At 41.9% G+C, this 22023-nt stretch overlaps 1 protein-coding gene across 1 annotated transcript in view; it reads left to right on the top strand.

Annotated features, from left to right (window-relative positions):
• The window catches only part of RPS6KA2 (ribosomal protein S6 kinase A2), a 130604-nt gene that overhangs the window by 39791 nt on the left and 68790 nt on the right, over positions 1–22023 (top strand). The window contains exons 2-3 of the mRNA XM_056852341.1: positions 448–564; positions 5818–5899. Coding sequence (XP_056708319.1) covers positions 448–564; positions 5818–5899 — 199 coding nt within the window. The remainder of the gene's footprint in view (positions 1–447; positions 565–5817; positions 5900–22023) is intronic.

Genomic DNA, 22023 nt, shown 5'->3' with positions numbered 1-22023 from the left:
AGCTGGCTTCATGTGTAGGAGTGGGGAAACAAATCCAGTTCACCAGATTAGCCTCCGCCACTCATGTGGAGGAGTAGGGAATCAAACCCGGTTTTCCAGATCAGACTCCACCGCTCCAAACCACTGCTCTTAACTACTACACCACGCTGGCTCCTGCTCCCTAGCAGCTCAGGTTCCCAATTCACTTGAGGATGCTGTTCTGATTACATGATCTAGAACCATGTTCTACGCCTCCTTTCCTCTCAATGTATCACGGCCAGTGAACTGGAACCCAGTATGTTCACAGAAGGAAAGAAAATAATGTGTGCAGTGAAGTTAATCATTCTGCGACTACAACTCATGCTTTCAAAGTGACAGATGAATATGTTAAATAAGTGTTATAATAAGTTATGTACTATTTATTTATGCTAACAAGTGTGCTTTGGTTTGTTTTCCTCTGATTCACAGGAAGAAGGAATTGTGAAGGAGATAGACATCAGTCATCATGTCAAGGAAGGTTTTGAAAAAGCAGACCCATCGCAGTTTGAGCTGCTGAAAGTGTTAGGGCAAGGCTCCTATGGAAAGGTAATATTTTACAATATGTCATCTGTATAATGGCATCTGGAACTAATACTGAATTAAAGTAGCAACTTGGTGACTAACCAAAAAGCTGTTCCTTTCAAAGAAGCAATGAACAAGGAAGACTTGAACTCCTCCCCCACACTTCGGGGTCTTTCCAAATGTGGGGAGATAAAATTTCTGACCCTGCACTTAGGGGCTATGTTTCTATCATCTCTTTCCCAATAACTAATATTCAACTGGAATCAGTAAGAGGTATAGACCCTCCACACCAATGTGATTAGGCCACTTCGGCTGGAACTGGGTGTTACAGGCAGCATGTGGCTACCCCTGAAAGTAGCATCCCTAACGCTTCCTTCTCCAAGCTCCATTGGTAACATTCAGCAAAACATTGCAAGTTTCCCTGCCCACGTAAGCAGTGCACAATGAAATGGACTGGGGCAACGAAAATCACAACGTGGTGATGATACACCACATATATTGTTATTTAATGTTGTGGAGGAGAACAGAAGGTAGAAGAGACATGTGGGTCATGAAATGTATTTCTGATCTCAGTTGCCAGTTTCAGATGGATAGCTGTGTTAGTCTAGAGAAGCAAAATTTTTATCCCAGTGGCACTACATTTGTTTAGTTTTTTAAAGTGCTACTAGACTCCCGTTTTATTTGATCTCAGCTGGGCATCTGAACAGGCATTTATATACTCATAGAATTGATAAGGACAGACTGGCTGAGATCCAGACGGTTACATACATGTTATCTCTGTGCACATCTGTTGTTTCCCCCATACAAATTTCCCATTCAAAAGCTTTGAAGGTAAGTACTCTTCAGCAGGCACACCAGTTTTCCATGTGACCTAAACTATGATCCCTAATGCCAAACTAACACACTGTGTTGGATCTGAGGTCAGTTTCCGTTAACTGATTTCCCCCTCTCATCCCAATTCCTGATTTTCTATAATTTGCATTGAATGCTGTTTTGGAGGGTCTGCAGTCTCCCAGGAGCAGTATTTTGGGAATCTCAGGGGGAGGGTAGAGGCAGAAAAGATGGAATTGAACTTTGGATCCAATCCACTGTTGTCATTTTCTTAATATCTTTTGATTTAAGAGATCAAAATTATTTCAGGGGGGCTTTCTAAAATCGACAGTTGCATATTGCTACATCAGTACATCATTATGCCAATATATTGTTGAAGGCTTTCACGGTCAGAGTTCATTGGTTCTTGTAGGTTATCCGGGCTGTGTAACCGTGGTCTTGGAATTTTCTTTCCTGACGTTTCGCCAGCAACTGTGGCAGGCATCTTCAGAGTAGTAACACTGAAGGACAGTGTCTCTCAGTGTCAAGGGTGTAGGAAGAGTAATATATAGTCAGAAAGGGGTTGGGTTTGAGCTGAGTATTGTCCTGCAAAAGTATTGTCCTGTAAGTATCAAGATAATGTGCTAATGAGGGTATGGTATGTTAATATGGAACCATTGTATCCTGAAGTGATCTGTTAATGTGTGTAATCCAAAGCTAATCTGTATGGCTATTGTTGAATGTTGTCTTTGTCTGGAGGTTTTTCAGGGCAGGAAGCCAAGCCTTATTCATTCTTAAACATTCTTAACAGAAAAGAGGAGAGTTTAAGAATGAATAAGGCTTGGCTTCCTGCCCTGAAAAACCTCCAGCATTCCCTGTTGACTCATCTGTTTTGAGGGGAATGCATCCAAATGCAATATTACTCAGTATTACATGGAATCACTGACAAATGGCTAGTAACTTAAATTGGTAGCTTTGCTGTCTGCAGCTATGTGCCCAGCAAGGCTATGAAAAACTATAAGGCATATACTGATTTCTCCCTTCCCCAGATAGCCATATAGTTCCATGTGTCATAAACACCATGTCCCATTTTTGAAACCATAGTTCCCTTTTATTAAATGCTAAAGTTGACTGTCATCCTCTTTATTTGATGTTTGAAGATCCCCCAGGCAGCTTAAAGCTTGAACATGAAACCTGCTTGATAAAAGTTTAATGTATTTCTGTCTCTATACAGTCTGCTTTTCAGTAGCATCAACTGAAGAATGAATCAAAAATACCTTGTGAATTGTTAGGGTTGCCAGCTCAGAGTTGGGAAATACCTGGAGATTTTGGGGGTAGAGCCTGGGGAAGGCGGGGTTTGGGGAGGGGAGGGACCTCAGTAAGGTATAATGCCATAGGGACCACCCTCCAAAGCAGCCATTTTCTCCAGGGGAACTGATCTTGGTCACCTGGAGATCAAATTCAATAGTGGGAGATCTCCAGGTGCCACCTGGAGGCTGGCATGCCTATGAAATATTCTCTTAAAAATCAATGACAGTGCTTATTTTAGTCTTCTTACATTTTGGGTTCAGTAGTAAGCAAAATATGAAATCAGTACTTCTTTTCTTTTGGAAATAATAGCTAGACATTGTCATTTTATTAGGGTTGCCAGCTCCCTCTTCGCCACCGGCAGGAGGTTTTTGGGGTGGAGCCTGAGGAGGGGAGGGTTTGGGGAGGGGAGGGACTTCAATGCCATAGAGTCCAATTGCCAAAGCAGCCATTTTTTCCAGGGGAACTGATCTCTGTCGGCTGGAGATCAGTTGTAATAGCAGGAGATTACCAGTTATTACCTGGAGGTTGCCAACCCTACATTTTATAAGGATTCGATACATATGCAATAAGAAGTGGAAGTAGAGCTATGTTTATTTATATCCCTGTCTTTAGTACCTTATTGGCTCCCGATGTAAGTATTTGCAATTTATCTGTGATACCAGAGGTTTATAATCTGTATATTATAGCTGGAAGAACTCCAGGCCTTAAAGATACAATTAAAATCTTTCACATACCCAAATGGCTGCCAAGCACTCCTTCTCTATTTCGGCATAACAGGTCTCCGGGTCTGTTAGTGTCCTCGAACATAATGCCACAGGTTTCAACTCTCCCTCGTGCTTCTGGAATAGCACCCCTCCTAATCCATAGCTGCTAGCATCAGATGTAACAACAGTGTGGTGTTTATCATAAAATGCCAGGTACCTTTGTCAAAAGTTGTTTTGTCTTTAGGAAGGCTTCATCTTGTTTCGAGTCTGAATGCCAAATGATGTTTGCTTGTAACAGTTTGTTCAGTGGGTGCAATGCTCTGCCAAGTTTGACAAAAATCTGCCTAAATAGTGTACCATGCCCCAAACCTTTCCAATTCTGTAATGGATCTCAAGGGGTCAGTTTCTGAAATGGCCTTTACCTTTTTTGGGTCAAGGCTTTTCACACGCTCATCTATATGATGTCCAAGGTCAGTAAGCTTTTTCTGGCAAAGGAGACACTTGCTTTCATTCAGTTTTAAGCCTGCTGCTTTTATGGTTGCTAGGACTTTGTCTGGTCCAGGGGTGGGGAACATCAGGGCCGGGGGCCATTTAAGGCCCGCAAAATCATTTGGTCTGGCCCTTTGTGGGTCCTGGCAGATCTCTAGCTCAGACGGATCTAAGAGTGGTGATCCGCCCCCTCCTGCGGACAGGAATAGCCTCTATTCAAGGCGGATGTGAGTTTGTTTTGCAGAGAAAAGGAACCTTTTCCCCCCTTTGCAGAAGAGTCATTAGCTATGGAGCTGCTAGGACCACCCAAGAAACTATGTTAACCCTTTACCACCCAGGCATGGAGAAACATATTCCCTCTGTACTACAAGAGGGCAGGGGGCAGAAGTAGCGACAATGGAAGGGTTAAAGGAGGCAGGGCCAGAATGCGAGGGGTGGCGAGTTCTTAGCCAGTGTGTCCTCATTTCATCCCTGCAGGTAGAGGTAGCAGGAGCCGGCTGTAGAATCTGGCCCCGACCATGCGGAGCAGGAGCAACTCCAGTGTGCGGCTGGATGGCTACGCCCAGCTGGTGCTACAGACCATCCTGTGCCACCAGGTGGGCAAATGCGCCACCGGTTGGATGCCTACCTGCTTGCCCGCACCAGGGGGGGTCATCTGGGGCAGCTGCCTGCTTGGGGCTTGGTCAGCTAATTTTTAAGCTGATAATTTTGTATGGCCCGCAAATGATGTTATAAATATCCAAATGGCCCTTGGCGGAAAAAAGGTTCCCCACCCCTGGTCTAGTCTTTCACTGTGTTCTTCATCAGTATAGCCATACACCTGAATGTCATCCAGAACACAAATGAGCCTTCCAGGTGTTGCAACAGTTCCATCATTACACTTTGAACAACTCCAGGGTGCTAGATATTCCAAAAGGTAACCTGTGGGAAAAAATCTCCCAAATGGAGTGTTGAATGTGGTTAATCTAGTGCTGTCTGGATCCAACTGGATCTTCCAGAATCCACTGGCAGCATCCAGCAGTGAAAACATGCAAGCATCTGCTACTCTTTGGAATGGGAAGAATGTATCTCTCTCTTTTTACTGCTTTATTAAGCTCAAGTCTACACATATACATACAATGCCATCCTTTTTTAGCTCCATTAGGGTACACCAGTCTGTAGGTTCAGTCATTGGTTCTATAACACCACATCTGACCATCCTGTCAAGTTCTGCTTTTACTTTCAGAAGTAAGAGGGTTGATACTGCTCTGGCAGTATAGACAGACTAGGGTACAGCCCCCCCCCCTTTAGCCTTATCTGTATTGGTGCATATGTGGATTTGTGCATTTTTCTTTTGGGCTGACTCAGTGGATGGCCTGTTATTCTTGCCACATTTAGAATCAGGGTGGTATATTCTTTCCCAGAAAGCAAGATTTTGCATTTAGTGTGTAATCTAGAGTTTTATTATTTAGCATAAAAATAATCTGGATTAGGTAGATTAATGGTTAAAGTAAAGTGACAGGATATGGGTTTGTACTTTTTCTTTTGGGCTGACTCAGTGGATGGCCTGTTATTCTTGCCACATTTAGAATCAGGGTGGTATATTCTTTCCCAGAAAGCAAGATTTTGCATTTAGTGTGTAATCTAGAGTTTTATTATTTAGCATAAAAATAATCTGGATTAGGTAGATTAATGGTTAAGGTAAAGTGACAGGATATGGGTTTGTACTTTTTATGTGTGTGTTTGTGAATTTAAGTATGATGGATAAATTGTTTATGCTAAAGCTGTATCATTTGAGGGAACACTTTGGGTTTTGAATGACATCTTCCCTGTCCAGGGCCTGATAAAGGGGACAAAGATAATGGAAAAACATAAATATTTACCTGAACTTTAACTAGAACTCTTGCATCATAACTGTTTATTATGCAAATGTTACAAATACCCTTAATTCAAAAGTACATTAATTGATTGCTTTGTTCTACAGGTATTTCTAGTGAGGAAAATCAAAGGATCAGATGCTGGGCAGCTATATGCAATGAAGGTACTTAAGAAAGCGACTCTGAAAGGTGAGAAATAAAATTGGAGTCAAAGTATATGATCCACTCAGTTATTATGAATAGGAAAAAGGCTTTGTTGAGTTTGATGTTGTACACATTTCAGTATATCAAGTGAGGGATTAGATTCTGCCTTAAAATATTATACTTTTTATTATATATTTTCTGAATAAAAAAATGTGTCCAGGAATAAAAGCAGACAAGCCACTGTAGCCTTCATTAGCTAGAACTAAAGGAAATGGAAATTTGAACATTTAGCATGCATTTTCCTCTTTCATCTCCCCTTTATAGTCTAAATGCTGTCCTTTTGTGCTTATCTTGCCTGCCAGGTGAACAAACACTCATTAGTGGTATGTTAATTTGTGCATTTCCTCTTTCCTGTTGAGGGTAGGTTCACTGTTTGATTCCCTTAGCCCCCTTATTGTGTTTAAGTAATTAACTGTATCCTCCATAATCCATAGAAGCACTGCTAACACTGACAGACAAACAAAGTTTGTTTATTGCAGTTGTGGAGGACAGAGCTTGACATGATGGAGAACATGGTGTTTCAGCCAAAAAAGTGTGCTTATAGAAATGTTGTCATATTGTTGTCCTATTGTCGTCTCATTCATCTCCAGCCTCCCCTCCTCAAGTAATAGAATGATGTCCCCCCCTCCCTGACTGCACCCACAATCAATAACAGAGCTGCTGCTCATTGCTCAGTTGGAAGGTTGAAGGGTGTGTGTGTAGCTGGTACAGTCGTTACTGTTCCAAAATCAGCACAGTGATTCCCAAAATCACTTCAGAGGACATTTTTGCCCCTGACAACTCATCTTTTTTTTACCGTTTATCCCCTTGCCTTCCTCCCTTCCTCTGCAATCAGCTGCAGGGTGGTCGGAGCCCTGCTCTCTAGCCTCCATCCCTCACACTTGTTGCCTCTACAGTCACACCAGTGATTCCTGCCAGAACGCCCCTGCCATTCCAACGCCAGAAGCTACAAGGGCAAAAGGTGGGGTTTGGGGAATTGCTTTGAATCATGCTGTCAGGCCTTTGCCTTTTAGCTGGAGCAAAGGCTCTTGACATGAGTTAGGCCAGGTTCTGGCCACACGTCAAGTCCTTGGTTCTCATGCCTATGAACGTCTGTGTACAGTTTCGTTCATCCTCTTTTCTGCAGCTGTGGTAATGTTTAGTCTGTCTTCCTGGGAACCGCTTATCTTGGGGTTGCCTAGCAATGTTTACCTTTTCAGTCCGTAGTGTCTTAAGCATGTAACCTGTCTGTGTTCACCATTACTAGCCTTATCTGCCTGTAGGCAGTGAGGCCTTTAATGTCTTTTTGCTCCTAATAAAGTATTACTGCTTCTGAGCTACCTGCCTGGATGAGTTTGCTTATGGGATGCTAGGGACAGACGCCTGATCCTGACACATGCGTCTTAATGGTTTAAATATTTACTTCATTTATAATCCGATTTTTGCTCCTATCTTCTCCATATTATCCTCACAACAGGAAGGTTAAAATTAGTGGGTTGGGTAGGAATAAACAGAGGGTATCCTTAACTTGTATCGAAGGCCCCAGAATCTCTAAGACTATTCTTGCTTATACGCTACCCTTCCTTTGCTCAGGGCAGCTCACCTACAGCATAAAAGAACGAATCCAATAATTCAGTAATAAAAATTACATTCAGTTTAATAATTTACTATACAATAAAATCAATAATAATAAAATTATACAGTTCAAATTCCTAAAACACCTCTCTATCTACTTTAGAGGTCAACAGCCTGTTAAAAAGGAAACTTGTCAAAGAAATGGCTTTCTGTATTAATTCCAAATATCAGTAGAGCCACAGGAAAAAAATCCTGTTCTTATAAACACTGATTCAGTTTGGTGATGGGAAGGAATTACTAGCAACACCTGATGAGATCTCTCAGTAGGCAAGTGGGCTCGTGGGGAGACTAGTGGAGTTAGAAAACAGATGGCCCACATTTATTTTATTTATTTACTTCATTTATATCTGCCTTTCTCCCCAGTGGGAACCTGAAGTGGCTTGCATCATTCTCCACTCCTCCATTTTATCTTCCCAACAAACCTGTGAACTAAGTTAGATTGAGCATAGGTGACTGGTCCAAGGTTACCCAGCAGGCTTCCATGGCAGAGAAGGGATTTGAACCTGGATCTCCTAGATCCAGCAGCCTGGATAGCCTAGCTTAACCCAAGCTAGTCAGAGCTTGGGAGCTATGAAGGGTCAGCTATGGTTAGTATTTTGATGAGAGATCATCAATGAAGCCTGGGGTTGCTACATGAAGGAAGGCAATGGAAAACCACCTTATGATGGAGGGGGTTATTTTGTATAATACGATGGTCAGAAATATTTGGCACTCGAGAGGATTTTTGAAAATACAACTTTAAAATAGTTTTATTTTATCTCTCAGAATTCCGTTTGGACTCCCTGTCAATCATGGGGTTCTATGACCGGGACAACTCTTTAGAATGCAGCTGTCCGTCACACACCTCTGTTCCCCTCTTGCCTGGAATGCGCTGGGGTTGGGGCTTCCATGAGTCAGTTGTGACTCGAGGACACATTCTTGTGTTCCCAGGTTCTAGTCTGACACTCAAACCTCTGTACTACTCTGTCTCCCCATCTACCTTCACATTATATGGCAAAGCCAGTCTGCATTGGGTTAGTCATCATTTCCCTTGTTGGGTGTACAAAAGTGTATGACAAGCCTAGAAGTATAGTTGGGGGGGGGGGGCTAAATTTTTTGCTCCAGGTGGATCCCTCTATTAACAACTGCCCACCTCTTGGAGACATCTACAATTCAGTACCAGTTGAAGAGTTTCTGTATTAATAGTCACCGTACTTCAGAAGTTGCATGTTAAAGCCTCCTTCTTTGCCTCAGCACAAAAGAAATACATTTCATGACCAGTTCAGTGTAATTCAAGGAGTTATAAGTCAGCCTTTTGTGTTGATTGCCAGGTCTGGCAGTAAAGAGAACAGCCCAGTAGTTTTCCTGCTTCCAAGGCGATGCATATCCTATACCTTTAGAAAATATATATTTATTTAGAATATGCATATACCCCACCTCCCCACACAGTTTGCAACAAAATCATAAGTAACAGTAAAACATTAATAATATCCTAAAAACATGAACAATAATGAATAATAAAATGTAGGAGATTAAAAGGAGGTCTTCTTCCTAACATCAGTATTAAAGTCAGCCTAAAACCCACAGCCTAAAATATATGTAACAAGGGAAGTGGTGAGTTCCCCCTCACCGGCAGTCTTTAAGCAGAGGATGGACAAGCTCTTGTAAGGGATACTCTAGGCTGATTAAACAGGGGGTTGGACTAGATGGCCTGTATGGCCCCTTCCAACTCTATGATACTATAAGGGCAAAACCAACTATAAAGGATCTAAAACTCTTGGGAGAATACTGAAATCTCCCATGTGTGTCTTGACTTTCTTTTCCTTTAAGATGAGAACTACAATGAGTCCAACCCCCCCATTATCATCGATCTTTGTTTCCTTTTAATTAAACCTAGATCTGCTCAAGAACTTATTTTCTTAATGAATACCAATTATTGGGAAGTGCCACGCTTTTAGCACAGTACTGGATCTGTAAATAATTGGCTCCTTGTATAAACAGATTCTAAAGTGTATGTAAATTACAGTACATGTAAATTAGCCAAGAAATACCTACATTTTTGGGGGCCATCCATAAATTGCAGTTTGAATTATTTTGGTGCTAAACTGCAAGCCTGCTGTTAAAAAACACACACAAAACACTGATTTTCTTTGATAAAAGAATAAGCATCTCATGATTTTTTGCCACTGTTGCCTCTATTGCCTGAAGATATAGTTGCTCTATGTATTAATAATAGGTAAACAACATAGCCAAGGAAAGCCACCCACTGACTGTTCTGCTGGGAAACTGAATACTGAAGAAAAATAGAGTTCGGCTGGGTTTGCAGTAGATACCGTAACTCAGTCTGAGTAACAAAGATAATAGTGTATGCCCTTAACAGAAGATAAAATGTTGTTCTGTTTCCCATTGTATTCCTCAGGTTCAGAGAAAGGTCATTAAGTTTGATTCACTCATTTTATCTTTTGTCACCATGGAACATATGAATTAAAAAAAAAAACACCAATTTGCTAACTGCTTGATTAGTGCAAAATTAATAAGATTTATTGATAGCACTAAAGAGATTAGCATGCAGCTGCAGGGGGGGAATATGTATTTCTGCACAACAAAGAAACATAGTCTGTCACTAGCATATGAACTAATCAAATGCTGTTATGTAATTTTTGCCCCCCCCCATTTACCTTTCTGTGATTTATAATATTTTTAGGAGATAGAAGTTTAGCCATAGTGGCTGCAATATTCTTTACCAATACTACATTGGCAGCCCAAGTGTGCAGTTGTTTTGACTAAGTACCTGGAGGTTGGCAACCCTAGTGCTTGTGGAACTGGGGAGTGCAGAATCAGGGCTACCAGCTAGGGTTTCCAGATCCCTCTTTGCCACTGGTGGGAGGTTTTTGGGGTGGAACCTGAGGAGGGTGGGGTTTGGGGAGGCGAGGGACTTCAATGCCATAGAGTCCAATGGCCAAAGCGGCCATTTTCTCCAGGTGAACTGATCTCTTATTGGCTGGAGATCAGTTGTAATAGCAGGAGGTCTCCAGCTAGTACCTGGAGGCTGGCAACCCTACTACCAGTGCCGGACAACATTACCAATAAAAGGCATCACTTTATAGGTAACAAAAGCTGAAGTGCAAAATACTGATACATGCATATGATAAACAGAAACTTTGTAGACCTTTTATGGGCTCTAAATTAGTCCTATTTCATTGAATTTGTTTGGAGATTCTTTTATAGTTAAAACACTTTGTCATTCATAATAGCTCTGGCACAAAGTTAGCTATAGAAGAACAACTAATGATGGATACTCATTACTCTCAAAAGTCTAAGAACAGTTGAGGGTCAGGTAAGGTGGGAAGCGGCCTTTTATTATCCCAGAGGAAGTTGTTTTGGTAGGGAGAATTTTCCAGTCCCTTATCCCTTCCTCAAGCATTTTATAGTTGGCCCCTAACCAGCCCAGTTCTATTTTAATGACATTTTGTGATATACAAAGGGTTTGTATGTAGGGCTGCCAACCTCCAGGTGGCATCTGGAGATCTCTTGCTATAACAATTGATCTCCAGACAACCAAGATGTTCACCTGGAGAAAATGGCTGCTTTGGAAGGTGCACTCTATGGCATTATACCCCATTGAAGTCCCTCTCCTCCCCAAACCCCACCCCTAAAATCTCCAGGTATTTCCCAATCCAGAGCTGGCAACCCTGATAGAGTAATCTCCAGTAATATTCTTTCAATAAATAATTTAATCAATGCAGCAATAGAATTTCTGCTATAGCTCTTTTGCTGTACCATTCAGATTGCTTGCATGCTGAATATTCCACTATTGACACTGAGAATGCTTAGCAATGAAACAGAATTTTTTTTAAAAAGCAACCATCAGATTTCATGGTTACACAGCCCGGATAACCCACAAGAACCAATGAACTCTGACCGTGAAAGCCTTCGACAAGATTTCATGTTGTTTAATTATTGGCATCATAAAGCAGCTGAAGTCAGTCTTTAAGTAAGTGTTCTGAATTGTTCACTTCTACCAGCACTAAGCTGATCTGTAAATCAGACCAGAGTTGCAAAATTAATTAACATGTCAGAAGCTCAGTGGAAATGGTTTTGTCTGCAAAACTGGCAAGAGCGCTGCTGCTTGTTCTAATCTGAGAGATTTTCCTTCCTCGGTCTCCTGCTTCCTGTAATCTGTTGGGAAAGAGTGTGGCTACGGAAAAGGCCTCCCTCTTGAGACTAGGATGAGTTCCTCCCTGACAACCTTCCGAATGGACTGTCAAGACCTACTGGAGGCTGACGTGATAAACATCTGCTCTAAAACACTCACTATTTATTCTTTAATATCTTCTTTTGGGGTTTAGTGCTGTTGTTTTTAATCTACTTCATCGGCTTTTTTCATCTGTGCCTGAAATGATTTCAGTATGACTCAATCCAGATGCACATTTCTGATGTGGATTTACTTATACCTCCAGAACATTACTAAGTGATATCATTCATAGGATGAATTAAAATGTAGATAACAACCAATTTTTAAAGTTATAATAATGCATTCTAAGCAACACATGGTTTTTGTGGGAGCTATCTTTTCCTGTGCAAGGCAGCTGGGAAGTTTCATTGTTGAAGTTTATGATAAGGCTACAAAACCTTCTCACATTTCTAAAAATATCATTGTTGAGAGCCTGTAATTGATGAGAGGCAGAAGGAATTCATACCATAAATGAATTTAATATTTGTGCATAGCTGTCAAGATGCACAATAGTAGATGTCTTACAGTCACAAACGATGGATGACAGGCTGAGTATTATACAAAGGATTTATCCTAAAGGGCAGAAGTGCTTGAGCTTTATGGTCATCAGTTTTACTTTACCCAATTCCTGGCCTACATCTTTTCCTGGCTCACAAAGTCTCACTGAATGGTTCTTGCCCTCATATTCTCTACTGTCTGTTCTTTTCACTTCCCCATAACTAGTTTCTTCGTACCCCCTCTTCGACATAATTTCTGTCCCTCACATAGGGTTCCCAACTGCCCGCTCATGGCGGGCAATCTACTGCCCATTGTTCCTGTTACCAGTCCACTCTGGTAACGCACAGGTTCAGGACTTGGAAGAGTCCCCCAAAAAAGTACTGCTAGTACCAGTGAGTATCATCTCACACACAAAAAATCCCTGTGTAGGAGGTATGTCTTACAGTAGTAAGCAGAGTTACACTTTTCTGAGCCATTGACTTTTATGGTATAACAGGTTGATCATCCCTTATCCAAAATGCTTAGGACCAGAAGTGTTTCATATTTCGGATCTTTCCATTTTTGGAATAATTGCATATAAATAATGACATATTTTGAGGAGGGGACCCAAGTCTAAACACGAAATTCATTTATGTTTTATATACACTTTATACACATAGCCTGACGGTAATTTTATACAATATTTTTAGTAATTTTGTGCATGTGGGGCATTGTGGGGAACCTGCCGTTGTGGCGACCAGCCTGCACACGTGCCATTTTATTACACTTTGTGGGCACTCAAAAAGTTTTGGATTTTGGATCATTTTGGATATTGGATTTCCAGATAAGGGATAATCAACCTGTATGTTCCCATAAGGATGTTTCTCTAAATTATAACAATCACTACATCTCCCCTCTTTTAACCCTAAAGCAATATCAAACATTCAACATAAAACCACAGTTAACAATTTATAATAAAATTGCTGCAGAGGAGAGGTTACTAGCATGTCACTCTGGCATGAGTATTTACCACTCACTTCCCTTCTCTATTCCAAGCTGTTTGCACCTTCGTCCCTGACCGCAGCTATTGATCCCTATAATCTTCAGATGGGCTTGTTCAGCCTCAGCATGGTGTATTCCTTGTCCCTGCAAAGATATCAATGGTGTTGCTTGGGAACGCACATTATCCTTATGTATCAACATATCTTACAGACTGGGAGTACTTTTAGGTCCCTATGATTATGACGAAAGGTGTTTCCCTGGTCTGTCTGAACTAGGCAGCACCTTAGGGACAAGTTTCTATACCAAATCTGCCATACTGCCAGCTTTCTTTGGGTGTAAAACATTTCCCTCTACCTCCTCTGTAATTCTGACTGTTTCCTTGGGTGATAAGCGTCAGCCTCTATGTCTGCTGTGTAACTTTGCCTCTAGTTGTAGTACTGAAAGCCTCCTTATGTGTCCACCTCTTGATGGTGCTATGTGTTTGCCTCTGCCATGCTTCAAGTGAGAATTTTAATTGCCTATAAAACTGGTATTCTTTCTCCTCTCTGCCTGAAACTTAGTAGGAAGGAACCTTTCTATGAGAGGAATAGTATCTTAAAAAATCATCCCGATGAGATGGAAAAGAGTTTAATTTAACAGTCAGTGGTAACTAATAACTATTTCTTTCTCAGTGTATACCCAGTATCTTTAGAGTAAATCAAACTGCATCACCTTTTTGAACCTATCTTTGAAAAGCAAGACAGCTTTTTCACAGTGGGACAATGCTGTGGTTTTATATAAGCTCAGTATTGCTGAAGTTAAGAGCAAATAAGCATCATAAGAATGCCACTGCTCAGGCTGTTCTGAAGAAATTTGATACTGTTGTTTAAGAAGGTTATTACAGGGGGGGAAACTACCTTTACGTGAACCTGAGTTCATAAATGATGGCCTTCAGTATATAATTGTTTTTTCTCTGAATGCCCTTTGAAGAGAGGGTATTATATGAATCTAAGTTCTTGTGAAGTTACTTCCCTGAAATTTAGTATCCTGTAATCATGATTCCCTCTAATAGCAAACTTCATGGTCTAGTGTCTATTGCGGAAGCAGCGAAAGAGGCCCACCCACAGACAAGGTCAGGAATTCTGCTTGTTCAGAGGACTCCCTAAGAATCCTAAAAGAAACATCTGCTTGGGGTAAATGTGCCCCTTATCTGTGGATTTAAGTATCCGAAGATAGAGGGCGCAGTTGGGAATTCGATATACAGATATTTCTGCAATCAATTAGATAGAATGCTGCAGCAATTGGTAGTGTATAATACAGAGGGATGACTTCAGTGCTATGAGCAGACTTTAATCTAATAATCCCAAATGAAAATTCGATTCACATGGCCTCAGCCTTTAATGCTTAATAAACAGTTAATGCTGATACATGAGGGAAACATTTTAACTCTTTTACAAGCTTTCCATCAATGTGCTGTTTTCGCTGTGAGTATTCATGAGGATTGGCCAAACTTTCTCCTCAATTAGCAGGCTTGTCGTGATTCCTGCAGAAACAACAGTCCATATATTATCATCATTCAGACAGCACAGAGAGTCCGTTCCTTTTTTTCCTTTTTAAAAATGGAAGGCATCTGGCCAGAGGGCGCATCTGCTGTTAATTAATTCTCATTTCTTGTGTAAATTCTTTCTATAAGTTGGTGTTAGGAAATCATTACAGAAACAGAGAAGTACAATTTCTTTGTGTACAGTTTTAGTGTAAACTGAACTACGTCTGCATCACCCTTCCCTGATCATCTTTCCTGGCAGAACTGCCACAGAATCTCTGAGCCATTTATTCAACTTCCACCATATTTCCTGTGTTATGCTTTCTTCCACTAAAGGTAAAGGTCCCCTGTGCAAGCACGGGGTCATTCCTGACCCATGGGGTGACGTCACATCCCGACGTTTCCTAGGCAGACTTTGTTTACGGCTTTTTTTGCCAGTGCCTTCCCCAGTCATCTTCCCTTTACCCCCAGCACGCTGGGGACTCATTTTACCGACCTTGGAAGGATGGAAGGCTGAGTCAACCTTGAGCCGGCTACCTGAAACCAACTTCCGTTGGGATCGAACGCAGGTCGTGAGCAGAGCTTGGACTGCCGTACTGCAGCTTACCACTCTGCGCCACGGGGCTCCTTTTCTTCCACTACTTAGCTGTTTTTGCCACTATCATTATGTGAAATTTTTCTATGGCCCAGTGTTCTGTTTCAGAATCCAATGGGATGAGACACTGGGATGTCTATGACTGGATCTTGCTCTCTCTCTCTCCCCCCCCCCCAGTTTAAAGCAGCTGAAGGATGGGAGGAAATCATTTTGGGGACGTTTACTCCCTCTTGATGTGGAGGTTCCCTGTAACCATCGCGGCTAGTAGCCATTGCTGGTCCTCTCCTCCATTAATTTGTCTGATTTCCTTTTAAAAGCCATCTATGCTAGTGGCCATCACTCCCATCGCTGGAAACGACGACTCAGTGTGTGGAGGCAGTGAAAAAGGCAAATGAAAATGCAACCACCAATGTTGTAAAATGTATCTATAAAACCATGGTGCAGCCTCATGTGGAATGCGTTTCTGTATTTCTATATCAGAAAGGATATTGCGGAGTTGGGAAAAAGTTGAGCAGTGCTTTGGAGAGGTGGCATAAAAATATCCTAAATAAATAAATAAAACTAGAAGAGGGCAGCCAAACTGATGAAAGGGCTGGAAAAGCTGAAGAGTTTATCCTTTCAGTTTAGAAAAAGACAAACTGGGCGGGGGGCTTGATAGAGGATTATAAAGTCCTCGGGGTAGAGAAAGTGGATAGAAAGCTTTTTCTCCCTCTCCCATGATACTAGAACTTGGGAGCACCCAATGAAATTGATGGGCAATAGTTTCAGGATGGATAAAAGGAAGTAACTTTACTCAAGAGTAATTAAATTGTGGTATTTACTGCCAGTGAGCAGTCCTCTTTCCCTGATGCTCCTCTGAGCAGTGACAGGAGAAAAAGAAAAACAGCAATGTCAGCAATATTGTTACATCGCTTCTGGGAAGAACCTGGAAGTGATATAGATAACTCTAGGAAGCACTGATTTACCATAGAGTTTCCAGTGCTTTCTAGAGCTACCCTACATAATTTCCAGGTTCTGCCTGGAAGTGACATAGTGATGCCACTGTCACTCCCCCTTTCTGGGTCTCGTAACCCTAGAAAGTAATGATGACTTTAAAAGGAGATTAGACAGATTTGTGAAGAATAAATCCAAAAATTTCCATGAATTCCACATAAAGGTGTTTAGTGGGATTCTTTATACATTTTTTGCCAAGGTAGTAGGATCAAACAATAATCTGTTGTCCTTTCCTGAAGCTCACTTGTTCTGGGTGAATGACCTTTGTTAGTCTGCTCCCACTCCTCCAGCTGATTGTGAAGGTTGGAATGAAGATCCTGCCTATTGCCCACCTGAGCCAAGGACCCAGAAAGCTGACTGTAATGAAAGTGCCAGTCTTTAGCTAAAATCTGCGCTTCCAGTAATGGTGATGCTTTATCCTTGCCAGTAGAAAGTAAATCCCAGAACCACATTTTTTTTTCTTTCTCGTACTGCTACCACTAGCTCTTGCCAATGGGTTTTGGAAAATGCTAGCTTCTTCTGCTTTAAGAGTTTCTTATAACCAGACTTTAAGGATATGAGAGAATTTGTAAATGAGTCACGCTTATGATACTGTACTTGACTAGTGTACATCATTAGCTTTTTTTCTGGCTTGTCTACATTCCTGGTCAAACCAGCCCTCAAAACGAGTCCCTTTAGGCTTTAGTGGTTTGTCCCAGATCAGGTAAGGTCTATATCCTCATTAAAATTTCAGGACTTCAGAGCCATCCTTTAAGATTTCTTGATGTAGGGACCTGAAAGTTTTGTTCTCCATAATCTGTGCTATATTTGGTAGACCACTTGATTCTCCTTTGCTCGAACTGTACACCATCTTGGTTTTGCACAGCATTGGAGAAGATTGCATCAGAAAATCCTAGCTATACAATTAGTAGGCTTTTATCGCTCTCGACTCTATCACATACCTCAAAGTGATGGATAAGAGAGATAAGTGAGGAACAAACCAAGATTTAACTGATTGTGCTGGCTCCCCTAGAGGAAAGATATGTATAAGTACCTTGGGAGGTATCAGAATTGCTACCATGAAGATTATATAGTTGGTAAAGAGATAAACATTCCATAAATTTAAGACGTGCTTTATTGATCACCAAGTCTTGGGGTATTCTATCCAGATAACTGGCTTGTAGTGCAATCTGGTTATTGACACCACCCAGGGGACGGGCAATTCCTGCTCCTATCCTTGCATTGAAATCTCCATGTAACATGACGGGACGTGGAGAATTGGTGTTCTGTCATCCAGGGTAGCAGGAGTTTGTCTCAGATATTTTTGGGGTCCTGGTGTTTAGAATTTTTTGGTGGAATCCACGTAAGTGAAAACTATGCTAAACTCCTTAGATTTCCTACAGACATGAAACAACTTGCTCACTACCACATTGAAGCCCTGTTCAGACACCCTCCCCAAACATTGATGCTGGCCGCACCCCCTGCCTTCACATGGTTGCCCGGTCATCTGCAGAATGCGACTGTGCGGAGAAAGTGGCTGTGCTCACACTTCTTCCCTGTGATCAGCAATGTTCTGGTCGTGTGGCTGATAATGGGGAGGGGGTATGTGTATGGTCACTTCCTCTTCGTAGTTGCACTCTGCAGACAACCAGGAAATTGCATGAAGGAAGGGGGTGGGCCAATGTGCTGTTCCCCTCTTCCCCTCCCTGCATGGTGAGTCAATGTCTTCACCATTACATTACAGATAGGGACCCCCCAAGGGCTTGTGGGGATCACTTCATTTCCCCCTGTATCTCCTTTCCTACATAATTTCCTCTTTCTCTTCTTCTGGAAGCCCTCTTCTCTCTTTCCCACTCACCAACCAACTTTCTTTTATCTGCTCCCCTGCCCAGTCTTCAGCATTATTTATTTACTTCATTTATACCTTTCTAACCAGTGGGACCCAATGGAGATTACATCATTCTTTTCTCATCCATTTTATCCTCACAACTACCCTGTGAGGTAGATTAGGCTGAGAGAGAATGACTGGTCCAAGGTCAGCCCACAAGCTTCCCTGCCAGAGTAGGGATCTGATGCTGAATCTCCCAGATCCCAGTCTGACACTCTAGCCACTATACTGGCTTTCAACTTTCCCTCCTTCCCTGCCCCTGGCAGCCTCTCCCTGGGAAAAAGTCTGGTCAAGTTGCAAAAGTCATGTGGTAGCAAGTCACTCAGGTGAGTAGTGTAGTTGCCACCCCAGCAGGGTGATCTGGGAGGCCCAAATAGCCCTGGAAAGAGTTCTCCCCCTCCCCCTGCTTTTAAATACAGAAACCAAGGTTTGAAGGATGACAATATTGTTGTCTGCATAGCAACCCCCACAATGGCCCCTGAGATCTCAGAGGGTGTCCATTTCTTGAAGGTACAGGCCCTGCTTCTATTTGTGGAGAGGTGGTTAACCCACCAATGTATTTTTGTTTGGATTTCAGATTTTTCTGCAAACCAGTAGCTTTTCTTAGGTTTGTAGAAAGATCTGCCTTGTCTGTTCATGGGTCTCTCTCTCTATTTAAGTACCCACTGATGGATCATGCTAACTATTAGATATATTGATGACTGAATGTGTTGTTTCTACTGACCTTACTACAATAATAGGATCTCAGGACGCAGTTATAGGATCTATTATTAGTGTTATCTGATGTGTGTGAGAGATGATACACTTTGATATGAACTTGTATGGATGATAGGTCGAACGTTTCCCTCATCTGCGCAGGAAAACGTTAAATTGCACCACTTAGTACGGTAAGTGAGTATGCAAGTCTATCCTTCGCCAAACTCTGATTAAAAGAATACATTTTTGTGGTCAAATTATATAATCTAATGACTAGAATTTCGCAAATTAGTTTGACATAAAGTTGGGCATGTGTCTTCTGTGATTTCTTAAAATTAGTTTGAACCCAACAGACATTCCCTAATTATAGTTCTTTTTTTAATCTCTGTTCATTTGATCCATATTAATCATTATGCCTGTGACATACAGTAATTACATAAAAATAAGATCAGTCTCCTCTATCTTAGTCTCTGACTTTTCTCCTTTACTGACTGTTTTCATTAGGAACACACAATGGTTTTTATCAAAACTGTATCCAGGAAGTGGTATTTAGTGAGTCATCCTTACCAGTAACATTAGATCAGCAAACTTATCGAAATGCACTTAGGACTGATCTCTGGTTGGTACCTGCTATTATGATTATATATTGTGTTGGATCCAGCAATGTGCAAGTAGAAAGAAAAATGTACTTAGTGCAGTTCTGCTTTTGCTCGCAATAGAGCAATGACTTAACAACAGATAGCGCATTAATATAATTCTAAACAAAATAATTCTAAACAAAATATGGAACAATGGAATGTGCAACAAATGGTTCACATGAATACATTTAATTTGGTTTTGAAATTGTATTAGAAGTAATGCACACATAGAAAAATCATTTTCAATTTGTGGTGAGCAGACAACATGGAGCAATTTTAGCAATTACCCTGGTTCAGGGACTGTTTTGCACGATAATATGCCATGGGATCCAGCTCATTGTTATGTGCTCTTTACTACTTTGGTGAGAAATTCTAGGGCAGGGGTCCCCAATGGGGTACTTGTGGGTGCCATGGTGCCCGCCAACACCTTTTCTGGTGCCCGCCCACTGTTTTTAGGAAGTGGGCGGGGCCAGGTAGTTCTTTTGTCCAGCAAGGCTTCTGATTGACTGTTGGAGATTTGATTGGCTGTGCAGTTTCTTTTAGATGTTGCTTTGGCAGCAGCTACCACCATAGCCCGAGTCTGCACTGTTAATGAAGTCAAGCTGTGGCAATCATTTTGTGGCCGGCTTCACCTCCTGTGGCAGCCATCTTGTGGCACCTATTTTGTTGCTATACCCATTGTGCTATGTCAAAATTCCAAATGTGTTCACAGGCTCGAAAAAGTTGGGAGCCCTTGTTCTAGGGGTAGTGCTGCAGGTTTTAGTTCCCTTGGTCTGAAATAATACTGTTGTTAGGTTGCCAATCTCCAGGTGAGTCTATCAAAAAAAGAAAACACAGCACGGTGGCTAAGTTGATTAAATTTACTATGCTAATATAAAGTCATATACATGCATAAGAATAACAAAGGTATGAACAGCAACATACAAATGCAGCTGTGATATAAATTCAAATCCCACAAAATGACAAGACACGAAATGTAATGGCATTCAAGGGGACAAATATTAAGTAGAAACAGTGCAGCACGTGCAGAAAAGGCGTGCAGTTCCAGCCATCGTATAAGTCCCACGAAATTAACAAGGCACCGTCCCAGTGTGATGGCACTTAAAGGGACAGATACAAATGAGAACAATACAGAACATTTGAAATAGCATGGGCAATTTAACCAAGGCCGCGCAAGGGCGAAGGGTCCATTACAGACGCAAAAGGGTAAGGGCCGGCTTCTAGGTCCCTTTCGAGCCACCAAGCTCCCTTCTTCAGTTGCTTGAGAAATAAGCCTTGTGCATGTTCTTATTCATAAGAACGATGTTCATAAATTTTACAATTGTAGGCACTCAATGCCAAGAGCCATTTCAACAGAGGTACTGCTAGTAACCTTTCTGTCAGCTGATTGCTAGAATGTCTTGTGAAGCCTGGAGCTCTCCTGGAATTACAATTGTTCTCCAGACTAAAGAGATCAGTTCCCGTATAGAAAATTGGCTGCCTTGGAGTGTAGATTCCATGGTATTACTCCCTGCTGAGGTCCCTCCCTTCTCCAAACCCCATCCTCCCCAGTTTCTATCATCAAATCTCCAGAAATTACCCAGCCTGTAGGTGGCAACCCTGCACTGGAAGCGTATGGTATCTCTGTAATATTTCCTTTATTGACAAATACATAGTCAAAGTATGGTGGTAGCAAGCAGATTCCTAAAAATAGGCAGCAGTTCCACAAATTGAAACTTTCATCCTATGGCTGCAGCCCGATCGCCACATCCCTACTTCCAGCTAACTCGGCTAGAAATTCTCAGATCTGTCTGCCCTGCCTCTTCATTCAAGCTGCAAATTGTTGTTGTTTGCAGTATCTCTGTTGCGTTCCCCACCCCCCCAACAGAGTTATGTCACCCAAGTTCTGATAGGTATTCCATTCTAAAAGAAAAAGAGCAGTTCCCAGCGATCAGGAGGCCATCTCTCTTATTATTTCCTACTGTGGAAACAATAACTGACTACTGTAGGTAGGGTTGCCAGCCCCGGGTTGGGAAATACCTGGAGATTTTTGGGGCAGAGCCTACAGAGGGCAGGGTTTGGGGAGGGGAGGGACTTTAATGCCATAGGGTCCAATTGCCAAAGCTGCCATTTTCTCTTGGTGAACTGATCTCTGTCATCTGGAGATCAGTTGTAATAGGAGGAGATCTCCAGCTAGTACCTGGAAGGTGGCAACCCCTAACTGTAGGCAAACATTATGAAAGGATGGTCAGCCCACACTAGGCTTGCCAGGCCCCATAGCTCCACTGGGTTTGCCCGGAAGCGACACGGATGCTCTAGCAATCTCGGCCAAAACTCTATGGGTAAACCCAAAAGTGAAGCATGCGTGTGCGGGCAGCCCGGTGGATTGGCGGGATTTTATCCGCCACCACTGGGCACTTGGCAACCATTGTCCACAGTGATGCACCAAATACACATGAAGGAGAATTCTATTCATTGTTCTACCACTGCTTCTCTAAGTACACCTAGTAAAA

The sequence above is a fragment of the Euleptes europaea genome, chromosome 7 (genome assembly GCF_029931775.1).
Source record: "Euleptes europaea isolate rEulEur1 chromosome 7, rEulEur1.hap1, whole genome shotgun sequence".
Lineage (NCBI taxonomy): Eukaryota > Metazoa > Chordata > Lepidosauria > Squamata > Sphaerodactylidae > Euleptes > Euleptes europaea.
Note: the sequence above shows the minus strand (reverse complement) of the source record. Positions and strands in the feature narration are given on the sequence as shown.